The sequence below is a fragment of the Pelecanus crispus genome, chromosome 2, assembly GCF_030463565.1.
Source record: "Pelecanus crispus isolate bPelCri1 chromosome 2, bPelCri1.pri, whole genome shotgun sequence".
NCBI classification, from domain to species: Eukaryota; Metazoa; Chordata; class Aves; order Pelecaniformes; family Pelecanidae; genus Pelecanus; species Pelecanus crispus.
The window spans coordinates 5015070-5034833 of NC_134644.1; the positions used below are offsets into that span (position 1 = coordinate 5015070).

Genomic DNA, 19764 nt, shown 5'->3' on the forward strand with positions numbered 1-19764 from the left:
AGAAAATTTGGTGGTGGTGAGGGAGGGGTTAAATTTCTGCCCAATTTATTTAGTTCACACAAAAGTGTCTAATGACTTTGTGGACTGAATACTTTGTAATTGAAAAACCCCAGATATAAAAATATTATTAAGACTGGGGGCAAAAAATGGAAAACGCTATTGAATTAAAAAACAAAGTACTGTTTGCTGGTTTACAAAGAGTCTATAACACTGATAAAATCTTCGGAAACCAATGTGCTTTTTTTTTTTTCCTTGTCTTTCTTTATTTTGGCTTCATTTCAACCCGGGAGTTCATATCATCTCCTTCCAGATCATACTCTTCTACTTGGCCGCTGGTCCACACCTTCATGCGGTCAGTCAGGTCGCTGCTTCTGGGAGCCAGGATGAAGTCATAAATCAGGGCAGCACTTGCTCCTCCAATGATCGGGCCAACCCAGAAGATCTGAAACAGTTTCAAGCTCGGTTAATACATCAGGTAATACTGCATTTGAAGCTGTTCTGAAAATCTCCTCTGAAGAGTTTCTGCACAAAATTTACAGTGAAAACATTAAAAATACAGTCTAACACCTGAATATTTACTTAACCACATGGCAACAAACCAGGAATTTCTCACCATGAATTGGCAACAGACTCAGAGATGAATAACTGTGACTATGTTGTCAAGTTCTGATATTTAAAATTAGGCATCTACTGGTAAAACATCTCTGTTACTCCAGATAGATTTGGCAGGGGAGCACAATTTCTAAAAGCAACGAGGGCATTAGTTTCCGTTCTCCCACTAACTTTCAGTGATAGGTGAATTAGAAAGTAATACCTGGTGAGGGCCTAATAAGGGGCTTAATTTGCTATTAGCTGCTATTTACCTAGGGATATTGCTGTAATTGTAATCGTCTAATCACTTAAGGCAAGTAAAGTTTGGAGGGAGAAGTAGTGAAAGTATTTTGGTAGACAGGTTGATTTTATCAGTAATAATAGATGATTTTGAGGGATTAGCATGGCCAAAGAGTTTCTGAGACTGAAAACATGTTTTCTTTTATTCAGTAATATCAGTGGTTTAATATGAATTATTACCTCTATCTTCTTCTCTCTGTCTACAAAGGAAATATTTTTTCTATGAAATTCTGAAAATGCTAGCTAGTAGCTCAGTTTCATTACCTTAGAATCCCAACAGAAGTGTTTAAGTGGTAGGAAATGGCAAAATTTCCCCAGTGTCCTCCTTTCATGTTTTATTTTTTAGATTAAAATGGCATCCATATACAAAACTTTCACAACCTATTGTACTGTCACTAAATTTCCATGAATGCTTATGCAAATAGCTGCCAAAATCATGAGTAAGAGAGTCAGAACAACCTGCATTTTAAATATTCAAGAACATATGCTCATTTAGGTCTTTTATATTAGCCTTCTTTATTGAGCTTTAGTGAAATAAGTAAATTTTTGAGAAGTTCCTCATTTTAACCACATTTAACCATAGGGAATAATCTAAACTTTGTAGTGTTTCCAGAGCACTTATGCATGAAAGCACATAAGCAGGCGCTTCACTTTAAGATGAGCATTTTATTAGCTTCCACATATTGCATGATCCACTTTAGTTTATAGACCTGCTTAAGAACCTACCTACATTAGGTTTTACCAGATTAAGCAGTAGCATTTTACAAACTCTGTTTAAACAGTAAATACTCAATAAAGGATTCTGCACAATGAGCCTTTAAAGTTTAAAATATTTGAAATAAATAAACATAATGGGAAATAACCAAAGAAAATCTGTATTACTTTGATCATACACACTCAGCTTGAGGAATTTGTGATCTCCTGAGGCTGGTCAGGAGCAAAAGGAGATTATTCATTGTTAAATGAAATAGAAATGGCAACTCACTGACTTGATGTTAATAATATGTGTTTAAATGTTTCTGATTTTGTAGATTATGTATATGCAGAGCTTCTTGTAAGCTAAACAAACTTATTCAACTTACCCAGTGATTTTCAAAGTTGTTGGCAATCAGTGCTGAGCCAAAAGATCTCGCTGGGTTAATTCCACAACCAGTGTAATCAATCTAGGAGGTGGAAAGAGAATGGTGAGTGGTGAGACACTGATGTACATGTGGCATCTTCATTACACAGGAGGGCAAGTGGCAGCCTGCAGCACGGTTCAGATGTTCACAACAGCTTCATTCATCCCACCCACACTTCCTCAGAAAAAGAGGGAAAGACTGTTTGCCATGTGCCTGTCCTGTCCCACCTGGGAAACAAGTCCTAGTGCACCAACTCCTCCCAGATGTGCAACCTCATGACTTACTGCCACAGCCACATGGCCCAAGGCAGAAGGGCCATGCATGCTGCAGAAACAAGGTCAGTCTCTGAAGAGGAAGGAGGAGGAAGAAACTGTCATCTGCACATCATCTACCTGTCTCCACTGGCCCATCCTGAGGTGGCACATTGCAGATATCAACTGTGAAAGCTAAAACTTACAGCAAGAAGGTGTCCCAAGGCAACAGAGAGACCAATGGCCAAAGGTGCTGATCCTGAGACATCATTCCTTCTCCGGTCTGTGGTGGCGAGGACACACAACACCAGCTGGAAGGTAGCAATGATTTCGATACCTAGTCCTTGGCCTGCATTGATTCCCTCTGAAAGCTGCATGGAGACAAGAAGGAAAATGTCACTTGATGTTCCTACCTGACTTCAACCAATACGACAGAGTTTCACAGGATCTACTTTCTCAATAGGAAAATGCAGACCTGCACAGCCATTTTTCTCCTCAGGTTGCTTTTGCTTAACAGGAAAAAGAAAAAAAAAAAAAGAAAAAAAAAAAGAACAAAACAAAAGAACAGAAATCAGTTTTGAAACAGTCAGTGCTGTACTCAAGTCTATGAATAACCGGATTTTGTTCATGATTCAACATGGTTACATGGTTGCTGCATCCAGCCAAAGTGAACGCTCAACCACTAGACACAATGAGAACGTAACCGGTCTATGTGTGAGAAACAAATGAGCCAGAGATTTGCCTTCAATAGAGTTTACCCACAGAAGTGACCAGTGGTGCCTTCAGACATTTATTCATTGCTTCTGAGAATGAAGATGCTGTGGTCATGTTAAACATTGCTCAGCTTGCCTTTACCAACAATTGCTAAGTGAACAGGGGCAGGAGGGGGAAGGGACAAATAGTAAGAAAGGTGCATAGCTCTGGGTAGCTTGAAAGCACCTATCTCTGCTATTGTCAAGTCACGTTAATCTTTTCTTCTCGTCTCCCACCACTACTTATTTTCTGTAGTTCAGTATGAACTCTTCAGAACAAGGACTTCACGTGGACAAGGTCCTGCAAAATCCTGGCCCCACAGGCAGTTTTCCACATGAATATTAAGACACCCATTCTGTGATTCAATTGCCTAAAAAGATGCCTCTAAGGCCATATGAAATACCCTGAGATATCCACGGTGTTCATGTGGCACTGGTAGATGTGATGCAAGTCCTACAGAAGACCAAAGGTATCTAAAATAGCTCTCAATGCCAATGTTTAGGTAGTGTATCTCTAACTTGGATAGGTAATGAACATAGTTAATGGAGAGGAGATCCATTCAGCTGATGAAATGTAAGTGATCATTTGAGAGTCAACTGAATAGCTCTGTCTTTTATTTTGTATTCACTAGATCTCATTTGACTACAACAAGAGCTTGGACACTTAACTCACATGTAGACCAATTTCAGGTGTCTTAGACTCAAACTGAATCTCACTCAACTTCTTTGGGAGCCAGAAAAAACCATCTGCAATTCAGGAATCCTAAGGGGCTTATGCTGAAAGTACTTCAATTTCCTACTGAGGTAAAGCAGATTCTCTAGAAAATCTCACACTGGCAGACATAGATATTCCAACTGTATAATTAATCATGAAATCAGTAGAGTTTCTTATGAATGTAAATGCTTTAGAATATATTGAAACCACAGTAATTCATATAAATGAATATTATAAAATAGAAATGCTGTCATATTTCAGGACTACTGTTAGAAGCTTGTGCTTAACAAGAAACTGTGGATCTAAACCATTCAATGTTATAACACATTTTGAATTCTGCGTCTAATTGCTATATTCAGTGGTATCTTAAGTTAAGACAAGACAAGCCTGTATCTGAGCTGAATAACTTGGTATTAAGCAGAAGTAACTGAATTGCACGGATAGGATGAAACATGAGCTTGGACACCGGCCAGAGAAACTGAGAATGTGAGTGACTCAGAGTGGGAAGCAAACTCTGCAAAACTTATACTCAAGAATAGTGCTATCAGCAGTCTATCCCGTCTTTCATAGCCTCCACATTAAAAATTGCTAGGTCATTGTTGTGGTTTAACCCGGCAGGCAGCTAAACACCACACAGCGTTTTGCTCACTCTCCCCCTCCCCAGTGAGATAGGGAGAGAACTGGGAAAAAAAAAAGTAAAATTTGTGGGTTTGAGATAAAGACAGTTTAATAGGACAGAAAAGGAAGGCAAAATAATGATAATAAACAAAACAAGTGATGCACAATGCAATTTCTCACCATGCACTGACGGATGCCCCGCCCGTCCCCGAGCAGCGATCGCTGCTCCCCAGCCAACCCCCCCCCAGTTTCTATACTGCCCATGATGCCGTATGGTATGGAATAGCCCTTGGGGCAGTTTGGATCAACTATTCTGGCTGTGCCCCCTCCCAGCTCCTTGTGCACCTGGCAGAGCATGGGAAGCTGAAAAGTCCTTGACTAGTGTAAACACTACTTAGCAACAACTAAAACATCAGCATGTTATGAGCATTATTCTCATCCTAAATCCAAAGCACAGCACATACCAGCTACTAGGAGGAAAATTAACTCTACCCAAGCTGAAACCAGGACAGTCATACATGACAACAACTAAAATAAATGTTATTGTGGACTGTCCAGAACAATGAGACTATGGGAAATCATGCTTTAAATCTGTTTTTGTGGTTTTATGCCCTAATTTCCCCCAAACTAATATTTGAATAACATTAAAACTTAAAGATGTTTAGCTGAACTCTTTCACTTTCCACCTTTGCTATTCGTTTTTCTTGTTTCTTCTGTCTAACAAAACAGCATAATATCAAATTCCTAAGCACTGAAAACAATTATCTGAGTCTTCAGCCAGCATAAATCTGATTAGCTACATTGAAACCAGTAAAAATAGATTGATTTCTAAGACCTGCCAATCTAAAGCATTAATAATATATTTTTATATCTTGCTCTTTAATATGCAGGACTCATATCCTTTGAGTTAGAAGCAGTTTATCCACAGAATTCTGGTTGAAATGATGGACGTTTGTTCCTTTGGCATCCATAAAGTAGAAACTGAAAACAGTTAATGAAGCCTTCAGCACTAATAAGACTTATATGTGAGAAATACAAACCTGACATAAATATATACAGATGAGTTGGCAGTAAAGATGACATAATCCAGAAATTCATGCTGAATGCCTGATATATCATTAAATTAATATTCTATTACTTTTCTCATCTCCTTTTAAAAATAATCACTTTTTTGGCCACAGAGACAGTGGGATTTGTGGCGCTCAACAAATTAGGCTTCAGATGCATCCCATTGACATAAAAAATAATAGTATCCCTTTAAGAATCTGGACTACAGACTCTCTGGAAAATCCTATCTCACATTTGGAAGGCCAAATGGTCAAACTTAAAAGGCAAGTGCATTGGCAAATGAGTGAGTGATATGCAGGTGCCCAAAAGCAGATATAAAACAAAATTCCCTTCTATCATAATGCAACTCTGAAACCCCAGAGAATTTAGATCTGAGGTCTGACACATTGATGTTAGTGTTTGACAAAGCCTTGGCATTTCAGATGGTTAAATGCTGACCTACCCTTAGTCTTTCCCTTCATCCGAAGGGCTTCTACAAATGAACAAAGACAATAAGTGCAAAATTATGCTTTTAAAACCTGTGATAATCCTTATCTTTGAGAGGCGGAAATCATATTCTTCCTTTCCCTCCAGGAAAACACATCCTACATCTGACGTGACTTGAGGTCATTCTGCCTGCTAATCAACACTTACTGATGGGCTGTGTGGAATCAAAGAAAACCTGGAAATGTCATAGGAAACCTTTTGCTTTCCTCTAGCGTGTAATTTTATGCAGCCTGCCAGGGACATAAGATTCCACTGTGAGAGCAAGGACTCTGGGCCATGTTCCAACATGAGGCAAACCGAGGCAAACCTTGGATGTTCTGCTCTGCTGTGGTCTGTGGATCTGTAGTATATAAGTGTAATATCACAGCCATTTGTTATTTGCCCACTTGTTGGAACTATAGTGTCAATACGGCGGCAGCCTGGACCCTCCAGGATACAGCAACACACGGAACAGCATGAGTCTTCACCACCCTAACCACACCCCAGCCACAGCATAACATGGGTAGTGGGAAGGTGTATGCCTAGTATCAAGTTAAAATGTACATATATATATATGTGTGTGTGTGTGTGTATTTATATTTATAAAATCCTTGGTCACAGTGGATTTGCAAGAGTTACCCAGCTAATAATGCAATATAAAACATGTTGCACCTATTGAATCTGCTGGTTTAAGCTTTTGACAGAACCAACATGAGTTGGTTACCCTCTCATTGTATTTTATATACGTTATTCAGTTTTTTTAAGGAAAGTATGAATTTTTGTAGAATACCTGACTCTAGAAGCTTCAGCCTCTGGTAAGGTCAGGGCTGTCTAAAGTTTAATCTGAATCTAGCAGGAAGTAGTACTATACATTACAGAGACCTGAGTAGCTGCGGCTGTCAATAAAACAAAGGCAAAAATCAGCCACTGGCCTTAACATCTAGCATTCTGCTACTGAGAATATCCAAAATATAAGGTGACCATATATCTGGTTCTTAAATAGATAGAATAATGCCTTGAAACATAAGATACAGTCATCTCTACTGTAGTGTTGGGGTGAAGGGGTCCTTTTCCAGTGACCTGTACCCACACTGCAATGACTTTCTTCCTTGCATTGGTATGCTGCTTACCAGTGTAGGCAAGATGTGTAGGCAGGGTATGTAGGCTGACACTGCATCTGGCCTTGATGTATCTGCCCGGAAATCTCTGACTTCTTCTCATCTCAGCCCAATAACTCTCACATGCTCTGCATTGATGCTCATTAAGGCAAGAGAAAAAATGTCAGAGGGCAGGGAACAGCGCAGCAGCTCCCTGGCCCTTTCATGCTTCAGACCTGTGAGGCTGGAAGAGTAGATGCAGTGTTTTAAGGAACCAAATATGTTCTAAGGGATTAAAATGAAATACACAAGCCCACATTCATCTCCAACACAGTTTCCCATACCATAGGAGTCAATCCAGACTTCTCATCCTTTTTTGTTCACATGAATTGTTGCACTAGACTTCATTTCTAAGTCACTATTTTGACAGAAGCACCAGAAACATACCCAAGAAATGGGTTACATCATTGACAAGAGCTGGGAGTTATATGCAGACACATATATCTGATCAGCTGAATCACTCTCTTCGCTGCATTAGCTTGCACGGAGTAATTCTCTCTTGACTGTAATAGCACCCAGACGACAAGCAGAAGCCTACATATAGACACCCCAAGTGAGGTGTATCCTTCTGTGAGCTGAATCCCACCATTAATATTTTTACCTGAGTTTACCGTGAACCTGAACAAGTTCATGGAAGAAAAATCCACTGGAATTCCGTAAATTTATAGAAATTACATCTCATTCAGAAAGCTCCAGTGCTGCAACTGTTTGGAAGCTAAGGAAGCACTTGGGGCATACTGAACACCTCTGCTTTGCATTACTGGGCATAGGGATGAGGTACAATACCCATTCCTCGTTCAAAGATTAGCTTTATCTGGTAATGATACTGCTGCTCCTCAGCAGCCTGGTTTCAATTCAGTGCTGACTCTGCTTTGAGCAAGAGGTTGGACTAGAGACCACCTGAGGTCCCTTCCAACCTGAATTATCATATGAGACCTTGGTCCTTTGGAAAGGTACTTCCTGTGGGAAGGTCTGGGACAGAACTGCTCAATGCTGCTCTGGGTCGGCTGAGTTAATGTCTACAAACAGTTGGTGTCATATGCAGATAGTGGAGACACAGTTGATGGAACAATCACTGTGAAGGCTCTGCATAGATGTAGTCCATATTGGTAAGTGAGCGAAGAGACATGTAATATAATTAAATGAGGACTGTTAAACCTGAGGGCAAAGTTAATGGAAAATCATTATCTAGTTATGATGGTGAGAGTAACTAGTTGAGATGAGCACCTGCTTTTTAGTCTTAGGAAATGAGTAGAAATCACATTGCTTCCATTTCTCCACAAAATCAGACAGGACATGAGAACTACAGAAGCTTGTTTCTCAGAAGTGCCCTTAACTGCCATGTTTAGCTGACTGACTTCCACAGCTTCAAGCAATAATGTGGGCAAATTAATGGTGTGTTTTCTTTCCTTTTGTGCTTTTTTTTTGGAGCAGGATATTTATTAGTTGTCTGCCTTCAGAAGAGAAATGAGGACAGGAAATTAAATGGGCCCAAGGTAAACCCAACTGTGTACTTCTCCAGTGACTTCATATTTTTCTCATTAGGAGTAAAATTATATCAAGTTCAAACCTGTTTCCCGTTATACGGCTAAGACAGTTTGTTATGCAAGGTGTTTTCATCATGTGGTGCTATGCTCCATCTCATCCAACAAACCCTTAGCCATGGATGTATCTTCCAGGGTCCAGCTTACTTTCATATAACAGGGATTAGTTTCTCATTGTTTCTGAAAAAATGATAGGCCTCTGGAAATGTAGAAGTCTGTTTTTCAGTAGGGGAATGTCAATTTTCTCCATTCTTATGAAACACTTCACCGCAAGCCATGCTCATCGATGTGTTTTAGAGAGAGAAAAGTTAAGCCACAGCAATTTAGTGACACATGTAACAACTGATGGCTGGGACTTCTCTCATTTGCATATTCCAGCCATCCCCTAGGTAAGGCAGCTTTTGCACAACCCAGCAATATCATGGCTGGCACACAATGAGAAGCATGTTGTGAACCAACTATAAACCTATTACCTTTAATTAAAGTGGTTTTAATATTAATTTTGGGAGAAGAACTATGTTCTCCTCTCCACACAAAATCTACCGTTTTAAGGAGTTGTGCTGCAATAAATAATATCTTTATATCAGACAGACCTCTTTCCTTGTGTGTTGAATTCAAATGTACAGCTAAATATTTGCACCAGGAGTGCTGTTTTCAGCATTAGAAATTATTAGCTTATCTCTGCCATGGCAGACTATTTTCTTAAAGGAAGACTTTGAGCATTTTATTCAAGCAAATTTGAATCCATTTCCCTGGTTATATCATTGGCTGACTAGACAAAAAAAGGTCATCTCACTATATTACTGCATTTTCTTCCTGTAGCTTAAACTTCCCCTTCCTTGATTTTCCTTATTTTTCTTAATAAGGAAAATTCTTCACATTACTTTTAATGGTTCATGTCCTCTTCTTCATCCCTACACTGGAAATATTAATTATGCTGCTTTATACCAACTAACTATCATTTAAGTGTTTAACTGGGCAACGTTTTTAATGCAATGTTCTTCAAATGTAATCTCAGAAATTAATCTCCCCGCTTCCCTCAAAACCATCTTCCACTATCTGGCCTGTCATTTTGTCTGACTCTTCTCATTCTTTCAGCTCTAACTCTGTCACGAAAATAACTTGATAACTTTTGCCTTGAAAATATACCTTTCTTCTGCTGGAAGTCTGTCCCAGATCTCCATAAGCATAAACCTTCCTTTAACTCACAGTCAAAACGTATTCAGAGACTTTATCGACAGCTATTTAACTACAGTTACTCTCTTTTGTCCTTGCTATTTAACAGTATCACTCAGAAATGGATGCTTCTATACCCATTATTTGAGTGTTAGGGATTCACAGAGTACAAAAGTCTCATTTCTTTTGTAAGTAGAGACAGGCAAAGATCTAAAGAGTTTCACTTAAAATTATACGACAGGAGCACTCAGAAGAAGCTGCTTATGAGGCAAGGAATTAGCTTTGGATCATATCCTAGATCAACAATAGAAGCATTCAGCAGAACCTAGGGACAAAACATATTGTCCTCTGCTAGGTTATCCTTCCTATAAATACAGCCTTAAGAGCTCTAAAGGGGACTCATTCAATTCCCAAAGCATAAATCATATTTTCCATTCTTTGGACAGCAGACACCCTCCAGGAACAAGACCAACCTCCCTCCTCCCACCCTGTCTTCAAGCTGATGAGAAACTAGCCAGGGCTTTGTGTTGCAGCAGCCTGGTATGCCATAAAGAGAAGAGTGATGGTTTCATTTACATTAAACCAGAGCGCATAAAGTTTATATGTGAGGCCAGCGACAGACAGTAAAAGCCAATTCCTTTATAGGACTTCCATTTAGCACAGCTAGTTAGAGATAGACCATTTGTCTAATTTACACTTTTACTTTTTGATGTGCCTCTGGGAAAGTTACTTTAGGGAAACATTTTTTTAAAATCTTGCTTCTGAGAAATTAAACAATTTCTATAAAGAGGATGAGGAATGGTGTGTTGTTTTTTCTTTTCTTCACCCAGCAAAACCCAAGTAAATAGTTCCTTTTCAGTAACACTCCTGAAGCACTCATTTTACCAAGGAGCTATTTATGATCTTCCGTATTGTCAGCCCAGAAGAACATGCTCTTTCAGTGGAGAATTTTGGGCATATCTGAATGTTGAGCCTAATAAAATCTTTCTTTCTATGTTGTTACTGGAATAACTAGCTGGATTTGCAGAAACCTCACAGCATGGTTGTTGGGAACAGCACCAAAGTGATATTCATTTTATACTTCTAGACAAACACTCCAGCAAACCTGTGAAGTTCTCAAACTTTCCAAGTCTGAGATAGTTCTAACAGTCAGTCTTGTGCAGAACATTGAATATTTGGCATTTACATGGAGTTAAAAAACAGCTCTGAATACGTGCAATGGATTTCAGGAATTAGGGAAACAATTCCGGCTCCTTCTTTTCTCCACCTTGTTCAAGAAAGAAGGCTTAACAAAGGAAGAAAAAGGGGCCAAATGCGACTTTATTCATTCCTCAGTCCAAATATAGTCATCAGTAACTTCAGGAGAAGTGGTGTGTATATGTGTAAGGAAACGTGCCACAGTTCTGCTTTGAAAGTGTTCATTGACCTCACTTGGCAAAGAATTAGTGTCAAGGGCCTGGAAAAATTTGATTTTCTGTGGTACCTCTCAGTGGCTCCTGGAGAGGGGATGCACACTGTTCTACCAGGAAAGTACACAGAGGATTTCTTTGCTCCTTTCTGGTCCACAAATGCCAAAAGAGGATCCCCTTGCAGAGACTTCAAGACACATTTTGCCCTCCTGCTGTTTTATAGAGTTTCCTCCAGGATGCCTGTGAGCCCCTGTATATTTGATCTAACAGGTTAATGCTGTGCCTTAGCCTCAGATCACATTGACTTCAGTGGAGTTGCAGCAGTTAAACACAAGCACTAGCTTTGGCTCCAGATGCCAGAGAGAGCAGTACTTTCCCATTAGGTTGTACATTAATAAATACACAGGGCCACATACTGTTCCCAGCCAGGGCAGAAAAACCTCCAGGAGGTATTCACTTGCTCCATGAAATTGGTATTAATATTAATCTGGAGGTACTGAGGAGCACGGACCGTGATGTCTCATTGTGCCATGTACCACATCAGCCTGCAATGAAAAGGGTGCCTCTGCCTCTGCATATTTGTAATAAAGAGACAACAGTTTAAAGACAGGGAAATACAGAAACTGAGAAATAAAGACACATAACATACAGATAGTTTGCTATCTATGAAGCACAATAGTTTGATCTGGTTCCCCTAACTCCAGAATGGAGATTTTTCTAAGAATGAATGAAGATTTCTTTGATATTTTCAATTGTGATACCAGGTAAAGATCTCTCTGTTATTGAATTCTCTCATTTAAGCTTGAGAATAGACAAATAAGCAAAAATGTACTACTGCTCTAAAGAAAACAGGCAATTTCCTCTTGAGACAAACAGGAAATTTTTCAAGGGCTATTTTTTCTTCCTTTAGTACTTGTGATGTGGTTTAGTATCCTTGCTTTAAAAATTGCTTCTCTTAAAGGTAGCTATATACAACCTAGATGATAGAGACATTTTTGGGGATTCTCTGATTAATGTTATTCTCAACCCACCCAAAGGTTCAAATTATCTGCTGAAGTATAAGACCTGCTACAATGAGTTCTATGTTGCTTTTACTATTGCATCAATTTAACCAGAAGAGAGCCATAATATTCATTCTCATGTTTGCCATGGAAATTTCCATTTGTCCTCAGCCTGTGGTTCTTGCCATGCTGGATCTTGATTTAGAATTGACACCTACTAATAGATTTATTTTTTTAAATTCTAGTGAATTTAAATTAGGAAATGAAATTTGGGTTTCCCTCATCTGAAGAATCTTTCTATTCATCTGTCTGTCTGTCTGTCTATCTATCCATCTATCTGTCTCTGGTGTGTGAGTATGTGCGGAGGTGTGTATACACATACACACAAAAGATCCAGATACATATGGCATAATACATAGCATGCTGAGGAAAGGAAAACAATTTAAACTGTTTATTCACCAGTCAGGAAGGGTAGTGGCAAAATGAATTTCCTTAGGTTTCATACTTAATCCTACTTAATTTGACAGCTGGTCAAACACAGAAAAAATTCGTTCTCCAAAAAATCCCAGCATGACTCCATTTGAATTATAATGTTAACCAATCTAGCAAATTACTAAGGTTTTTAGGTCTATTGCAACTCATTAGTTTACAACCCTTTGGGCATCCCTTTCATCAATTTCCATCATTTCTATTTAAAGAACACTTTTAATCTGAGGCTTGCAGAGCATTTTTCAGACAATGCACCAGTCATCCTTGAATCCTCTGTATTAGAGCTGTTAGCCCTGTTATCCCCAAATGTTCTGGAGGATGGGTGATAACCATCAGGTTTATATCTCAGCCCAGATGTTTCTCCTGCCACGGTGTGAACACATCAGAAAGTGGCCAAGACTATGGCCAGTTTTGAGCAGGTGCCTTCCCTGTGTTCCACCTCCCCAGCCTGTTGTGATTCAATACAATGCTGGCAGGCCATAAAAGACTGCTGCTGCATAATTGAAATTGAATAATGAGCTATTGTTGTGGCACTCTTTGTTAAGAAATAAAAATCCCAGACTAACCTCATGTACAGGAACCATTTTGCTCACTCTAAAAATGCATCAACTGCTGGTCCCTTGTAGAAGCTCGAGTGCTTAAGCACGCAGATATCCCAGCACAGGCAAGGCTGGCAGGAGAAGCCCACATTGGATAGAAAACAGGGAGGGCAGTAACAAGGAGAATGAAGCTTACTGTATTGAAACTTGAGAAAGGCGCAGTATATAATCAGCACTGAGAAAAGCCATCCAAGGATTTTCAATAAGCGCTAGAGGTCAGGAACTCAGCTACATGTCTCGTCCATCCAGCGACACCTCTGGAACTGCAATTTTCCATACTGACTCAGAGGAAAAGCAGCATCACTTACTCAATTGCCCATGCACTCTGTCAAGCTCTCGGTTTATTTTGGAAATTCTTCCAATTCAACCTGACTTTGTTTAATTTGAGGTTGGAGGAGAAGAGACTCATAGGGCGTGGGCACAAAGAGAGAGGGAAATCACAAGATAAATACTGAGTCACCAAGGCCAACCGTGCAAGTCCCAATCCTCATGGTCAGAGGGCCACCACTGGGACACTGGTTTGGACCAAATGTGGGGAGTCATGATCCCTGTCCATGATCCCCTCTGAGGTAACTTTCTAAAGGATGGGGAAGATTCATTGAGGAATATCAGGATAAAAACATCGGTCCTGACCCACACACACCATTAAACGGTGTGGCAGGTCTCAACTTTATGAAAGGGAACTCCCGGTGCAGGGGCAATTTTATGTTTTCACTAGAGGTCTCTGTGCCTTGGAAATCTATTGGCAGAAAAATCACCAGCATCGATGTCCTAAAGTTAAGATGATACATCTGCAGAAGCTAAGGATCCACACATCGTATGCTCCATCCTATGTTCCAGTCTCCTGGAGACAGGATATTGTCCAGCCTTCAGCTTTCTCAAGTAGCAGAATAAGGCTGGAGCTGGGGGACACATAGACAGCAGAGAAAAAAAGCCGACTCCAGCATAGCGGTTCAAAGCTGTTCTGCTGCTGCTGGACCACAGTCCAGCTAAGTGGGATTATTTATGGAAAGGGGGCTCATTCTGTAGTGTGACTTTGGTGAGGGTGGAAGGTGTCTCAAAGTAGCAGATACTGTCCTGGTATGAAGAATCAAGGACAGCAAAGGACTTCTTTCTCCCTGACTTTGAGAACAGATTTGGAGCTGGCCACTACGTGTTTATCACCAAAGGGCATTGAATTCTTGTGTGCACCAATTCTTCTGCCGCAGCTGATCCAACTCTGGGGACACTCTGCTGAGCAGTAATGGCAGAGACACAGCCAATCGCACTGGAAATCCAAAGGGTGTTCCAGCAACAAGTGGCTTTCCGTGCTCCAGGAGTGGTATCTATATGACTATTCACCTGTCTTAAGAAGACGCTCCAGACCCCTGAATCCACTGACCACAGATCTCTTCTGGCTTTTCCAGAAAGTTCTTCAGTTACACAAACAACATTTATCACTGAGTGTTCTTTAAAACCAAGTCCTTCTGTTTGTTATTCTTGGTTGTTTTTCTTTTCTCTTTATCTACACTAAGCAACACTACCTTCAGGTTTGTTTTCCTTGCCTGCAATTTTTAAACTACTTATAACATTTAAAATAATATCTTTCATCATAAACTTCAAGTTTTTAAATAGTTTCCAAATTGTAGCCCCAAGATTTAGGGGGCACATTTCCTGGAACCCTAGTCAGTGTGCCAAAATACAGGAATTATGAAATTGTAAAGCAGGGTCTGTGTTTTTCACAGGCTCTGACTATTTTCACAAGGGGGAAAAAAAAAAACAACCCGAACAAACAAACAAAAAAAAAAACCCCAAACCACCAACCCTGAGCTAAAGAAATTGTTTCAGCATGTTTTTAAAAGCTTGATAAAAGTTCTCAAGATAATCATTGCTGAACTTCAAATATTTTGTTACCTTGCAGTACAGAAGTCTCCTCTCGCCCGCCTTTCCTGCTTGAGCTCTTTGTTGGTCATTAACTGCCCGTGATGAATAGTTTCTTCCATTATCCAAACTACACCTCACTAGACAATAGCCAGCTACGCTGGCAGATGAGTGTATTTTGGATTAGGTATTCTCTATTCTTACAGTTTTACCTAATGGAAATCTGTAACATGTAGTAATCAAATTGCCAAAAAAAGATACAAGATCATGTAAGGAAAAATACTTAAAGTTTTAGAACAACAAACACACTGCATACACCTCTTTCAGCTTTTCCAATTCTCGAAATTTTTACTTTGGCACCCCAACCACTAGTATAATATATGGGAAGTTAAGTGTCTTGAAAGGATTCAGTAATCTAAATACCTCTCTGAATGTTATCCAGAATGTCTTATTTGGAACCAGCCAAAGTACCTGGGAATATTTCCATTGACTTCAGTAAAGTTTGGATCAAACTCTTCATATGTGACTGTTTTGTTTGTCTTAGTACAAAACAGACCTTAGTCTTGAACATGTTAAAGGAGCATCCTGCTTTTTCATTCTCCCTTCTTTCCCTTCAGCCTTGCACCTTCCATGACTGTTTTTTCTGCTTCATTTGCTTGTGTTTCTTTTTTTCCCTTTGGGCAATGAGAAAGGCACAGATTCATCTCACTTCATTTCGGCTACTTAACAGAGGTTCCCAAGCCTGGAGCCTCATCATGCCAAAGAAGAGCTGGCTGTCTCTGGAGGACAAGTCAACAAATCTAAAGGCTGAAGTACCTCTTTTTGTCTCCTTCTCTGTGAACCAGAAAGGAGCCTATGGAAATGGATTCCTCACTTGGCCCCTCATTGCAAGAACTACAGCTGGGCAGGTTATCCTGCCTATCTAAGTTCAGGCATGCAATCCCACCCAGTATCTACTGGGGACACTGGATAGCCACTGACTCCATTAAACTGCTCCCACCACATCTTTCCTGAAAAAAATGAACCCTTCCAAGAGTATGGCAGGATCAGAACAGAGGACTCAGTCATCCAAACCCTCTTCCCAACCTTGTCAAACAAACAGCTCTCCCTTTCTTTCTATTCTTTTTCTCAATCGTGAATCTACACCTCGTTTTCCACAGGAAGGGCAGGAAGACAAAACAGCTGGCAGGGATGCCAGCTCTGTCCCTCCCCTCCTTGTCCTCAGGTTAAAAAGCATGACATAAAAGGAAATCTCTGTGGTTTCTCTTATCGTCTGTTTGCTGAAGGAGGCAGTGCGCTCTTGGTGCTGGGTTGTGGTTTCAGGATATGCCCTGTGGTGAAGGGCTCTGCACAAGGACAGCCGTTCTGCCGTTCTCCCCTGCGTTGGGCTCAGACCCAACTCCCCCCTCAACCCTCCCCTCCCCAGACAGTCCAGCTTGTCAGTGGGAATTGAATGGATTTGCTTTCCTCTCTAGTGCTTTCTTGCAAGGGAGAAGAACAGCTGCTGCCCTCTCCATCCCCTGGGAGGTCTCCCCAGCGCTCCTCTAGCCAAAATGTTTATAACTGGATGTGAAAGACAAAATTAAAAAAATCAAATTCTGAGTATTTGACAATGACAAGCACTGGGACCAGCTTTTTTCACAGTGTTTAGGAACCATTTTGTCCATTAATTCATGCACAGAAAGTGTTACCATATTTGTAAAATGGGCAAGATGGAGACTCACGCTGTCTGGTTTTGCCTACAGTGTATTTGATGGCCTTGAAAATGGTGTATTTGATTTTATTCCAGAGGTGTTTCTGGAGAGGGAACAAGGCTTCCACCCTAACATGCAATTTTTGAGATTCATGAAGTAGTCTCCTAAGCTTACTAAAAATCAGTGACTGCACTGATCTTTCCTGATCTTTCCATCTGTCCCCATAGGCTCTTCTCTTCTCAGATGTCCTTGTGCAGAGCTCTGAATTATAGCTCTGTAGCTTGGAGAGTTACTGACTGAGGAGCAAGAAGAGTCTGGGGTGATCATCTACGCCTCCTGTACAAATGGACAGTTTCAGGACTTTTGGATAGAGGAAGGAGCCAGTCATCAGCATTTTGTGGCAAGCAAAAGGGAAGACCAAACGCGAGTGCTACTGAAACCAGACCTCCCGTGTTTAATGGCAGTTGGACCTCTCGAGGAAACCACTTGGGCGGACACCCTGTCCCATGTGGTTGAGCAGTTTCCTCTGCCAGTGGTTTCAGAGGAAAAGATCATGTATCACACACACAGCCAGAGCCTTCTGGAGCTAATAAAATGATTCGCTCTTCTTCCCCAAAAAGTTGTGGATTAACCCATCAAAATTTCCGAAACAGTGGCACAATGGAATACCTGCAGGCATCAGGCTCAAGGGAGGTAAGCAGACAACCCGCAGAGTAACACGAGGGTGGATGACACTAAGCTGCTCAGGATTCACCTTCTTAATATCAGATTTTATTATGTTTTCAAAAACTGCTTCATTTTCTGAATTAACTGTAATGCCACAGCATGCAAAACCATATTACTTTATTTGTTAATTTAATTTTTTTGATCCTTTCTATCCTTTTTGCCTAAATGATTTCTGAAGAGATACTGCATTTGCAGCTTTATCTCCCAAATATCCCCGTGACTTCAAATAGGCATAAGATTTTCAAATGAGCTCAAGTTTCAAACTGCAGTCAGGAATATTGAGCAAGAAAGGGGCCATACAAAAGATGTGAAATACTTGTTCTTAACAGAATCAGGTGAAATAAGTGACTGGAAGACAATTTCCATGTATAGTACTCTGTGAACTGCAGTGGCTGTAGCACTTCCTTTTTTCTCCTCTTATGGTACAACGACAACAGTAAAATGACAATATTGTGAGGAGGGGGAGTTGTGGCCAGGCAGTTTTTATGCAGCATGATGTGAGCACCTGGCTGGGAGTGGGCTGAAACCTGTACCCCTGTTAAATGTAGCTGCCTCACCTCTTTCTCCAGGCTACACCTGAGGATTCAGTGGTTTACCTATTTTTGCACAGCAAAAGGAGAAACACACAGAAAGTGCAGCTGGGATTCTGTGTCGGGCAGGATCTGAGCACTCTGCCTAACGCAACAGGCAATGCTCACATTTTTGGTGATAGGGTTTTTCTTGCTACACATCTCTCCCACTGTTCCCATAGGTGTTCATTGCTGTCATCATCAGGTTACACAAACCATTAATTAGGTATTGAAAAAGAACCACATTCACAGAAGCGAAAACAACATTGCTATATGCACATTAATCAGCACGTTATCTGAGACCTTCAGAACCACGAAAGGGACTCAATCATGCAACTGCCAGTGATTTCAGTGTTAAATTGGTGTCAAAAGGCACCTTTTAGCAACCTGGATGTACAAAATTGAACATAAGCAAAACTGATCACGACCATAATGTCCTAAAGCTCCAAAATGGGGGTGGGGAGGAAGGACCATCCCTACGACATAGATCCATCCTGGTACCAGGACTGGATCCCCTGCTGCAATAAGCAATTGGCTGCCTGAGGTCACCGTCACCACCCCCCCCAACACACACATCTTTAGTAGATTATAGGTGTTACTTTTCTACTCGAAAAAAACCGAAGGAGGAATTAAAAGTTTCTACTTACCGAGTTGAGCCCCAGCAGGTTGTTTGGGAGGGAGGAGGTGACTCCTGACAGAATAGCTGTGGCCACCACTGCCCCCAGGCACTGGGCAATGATGTACATGAGCGCCTTGAAGATGCTGATCTGGCAGCTCAGCAGGAGGCCCAGGGTCACAGCTGGGTTCAGGTGTGCACCGCTGATGTGGCCCACGCTTTGTGCCATGGTGGCGATGGATAACCCAAAAGCCAGCGAAACCTTCACATTGTCCTGAGACCTTGTTGATGTTTTGTTGCCCACCACTGGGAAGCTAAAACCCAGAGCTGAGCCTATGCTGATAAAAATAAAAAGGCTCATGGCAAGGAACTCAGCCACCACCGCCCTCCAGAACATTTTCTTTTTGAATTCACTAGCCATCGTCTCTCTCTCTCTCCTCCTCACTTTCCCTTCTCCCTCTCTCCCTTCCTTCGCCTGATATTTTTCCTTTGAGGGCTGAAGAGAAATCTGGAGAAAAAATACAGTCCTTGGATTATTTATAGGGCTTTGGGTGGTCTGTAGGAGGGAAGGGGTGTTGCACAAAAGGAGGAAAGAACATCTACATAGATGCTGACTGCTAGATTGATGTAAGACACTGTATGCCTGCCAAAGTTTTTTCTTCCTCCCCCCCCCCCACCCCCAGCGTTCGATCTCTGCTGCCGTTTTTAAGAGGCTTTTTAAAATTCTTGGAAAAGTCCTTAGGAGTGCCTCAGGAATTTTACCCTCACTTCTTTAACTTCTGTATCATCATTCAGCACGCGGATTGGAACGAAAGCTTTTATGGGATTTCTGTCTCGAGCTGGACTGAAACAAAAAGCAAAGTTATCTGTGCAAGCTGGTAAAATATTCACACTCAGCTTCAGTGGCAGCAGCTAATATCCAGAAGGAGTGAATAAAACTGACAGCTAAATCCACACTCTAGAGACTTAAGTACCTCTGTTTCATTTGAAAACAGGTAGAAATGTCTCTCCTGCGGAGACTTGGACTTGTTTCTGATGCCAAG

At 40.9% G+C, this 19764-nt stretch overlaps 1 protein-coding gene across 1 annotated transcript; it reads right to left on the bottom strand.

Annotated features, from left to right (window-relative positions):
- Positions 1-262: 262 nt before the first annotated feature.
- AQP1 (aquaporin 1 (Colton blood group)) lies at positions 263-19142 on the bottom strand. Its single transcript, XM_009480146.2, has 4 exons — positions 18753-19142; positions 2470-2634; positions 1974-2054; positions 263-442 (listed from the first exon to the last, which is right to left on the bottom strand). The coding sequence occupies exons 1-4, from the start codon at positions 19140-19142 to the stop codon at positions 263-265; spliced, it is 816 nt and encodes a 271-aa protein (XP_009478421.1).
- Positions 19143-19764: the final 622 nt, after the last annotated feature.